Genomic DNA, 305 nt, shown 5'->3' with positions numbered 1-305 from the left:
TGGCCCCCCCCCCCCTCCGGCGCGCCCTCGCTGGCATGGCCATTGCATTTGCACCTGCAGCAAGACCCCGGCGCGTGGAGCAGCTGCCCTGAGCACAGGCATGGGCAGCAGCCGACAGCGGGACGATGCCCAGGCTGTGCAGCATGTGGCCCCGCTGCCGGGGTGGCTTCCTTGGGGTGGCCATGGGGTGAGAAGTGGGGCAGAAAGCAGCTCGGGTTGTGCCGGCATCAAGGCTGCCTGCCATGTCCCCAAGGCACTCCCGGCCCGACCAGCGGGGAGGTCACACGCCGAGGGTGGCCTGTGTG

General features: G+C 70.5%; 1 protein-coding gene across 1 annotated transcript in view; it reads right to left on the bottom strand.

Moving 5' to 3' along the window:
* LAMC3 (laminin subunit gamma 3) overlaps window positions 1–305 on the bottom strand; it is a 19,188-nt gene that overhangs the window by 13,360 nt on the left and 5,523 nt on the right. Inside the window, exon 4 of the mRNA XM_035898239.1 lies at window positions 26–54. Coding sequence (XP_035754132.1) covers window positions 26–54 — 29 coding nt within the window. The remainder of the gene's footprint in view (window positions 1–25; window positions 55–305) is intronic.

This window comes from Egretta garzetta, unplaced genomic scaffold, assembly GCF_000687185.1.
Source record: "Egretta garzetta isolate BGI_Z169 unplaced genomic scaffold, ASM68718v1 scaffold497, whole genome shotgun sequence".
In the NCBI taxonomy this organism is placed as follows: Eukaryota; Metazoa; Chordata; class Aves; order Pelecaniformes; family Ardeidae; genus Egretta; species Egretta garzetta.
This window is presented reverse-complemented; position numbering and strand designations above follow the sequence as displayed.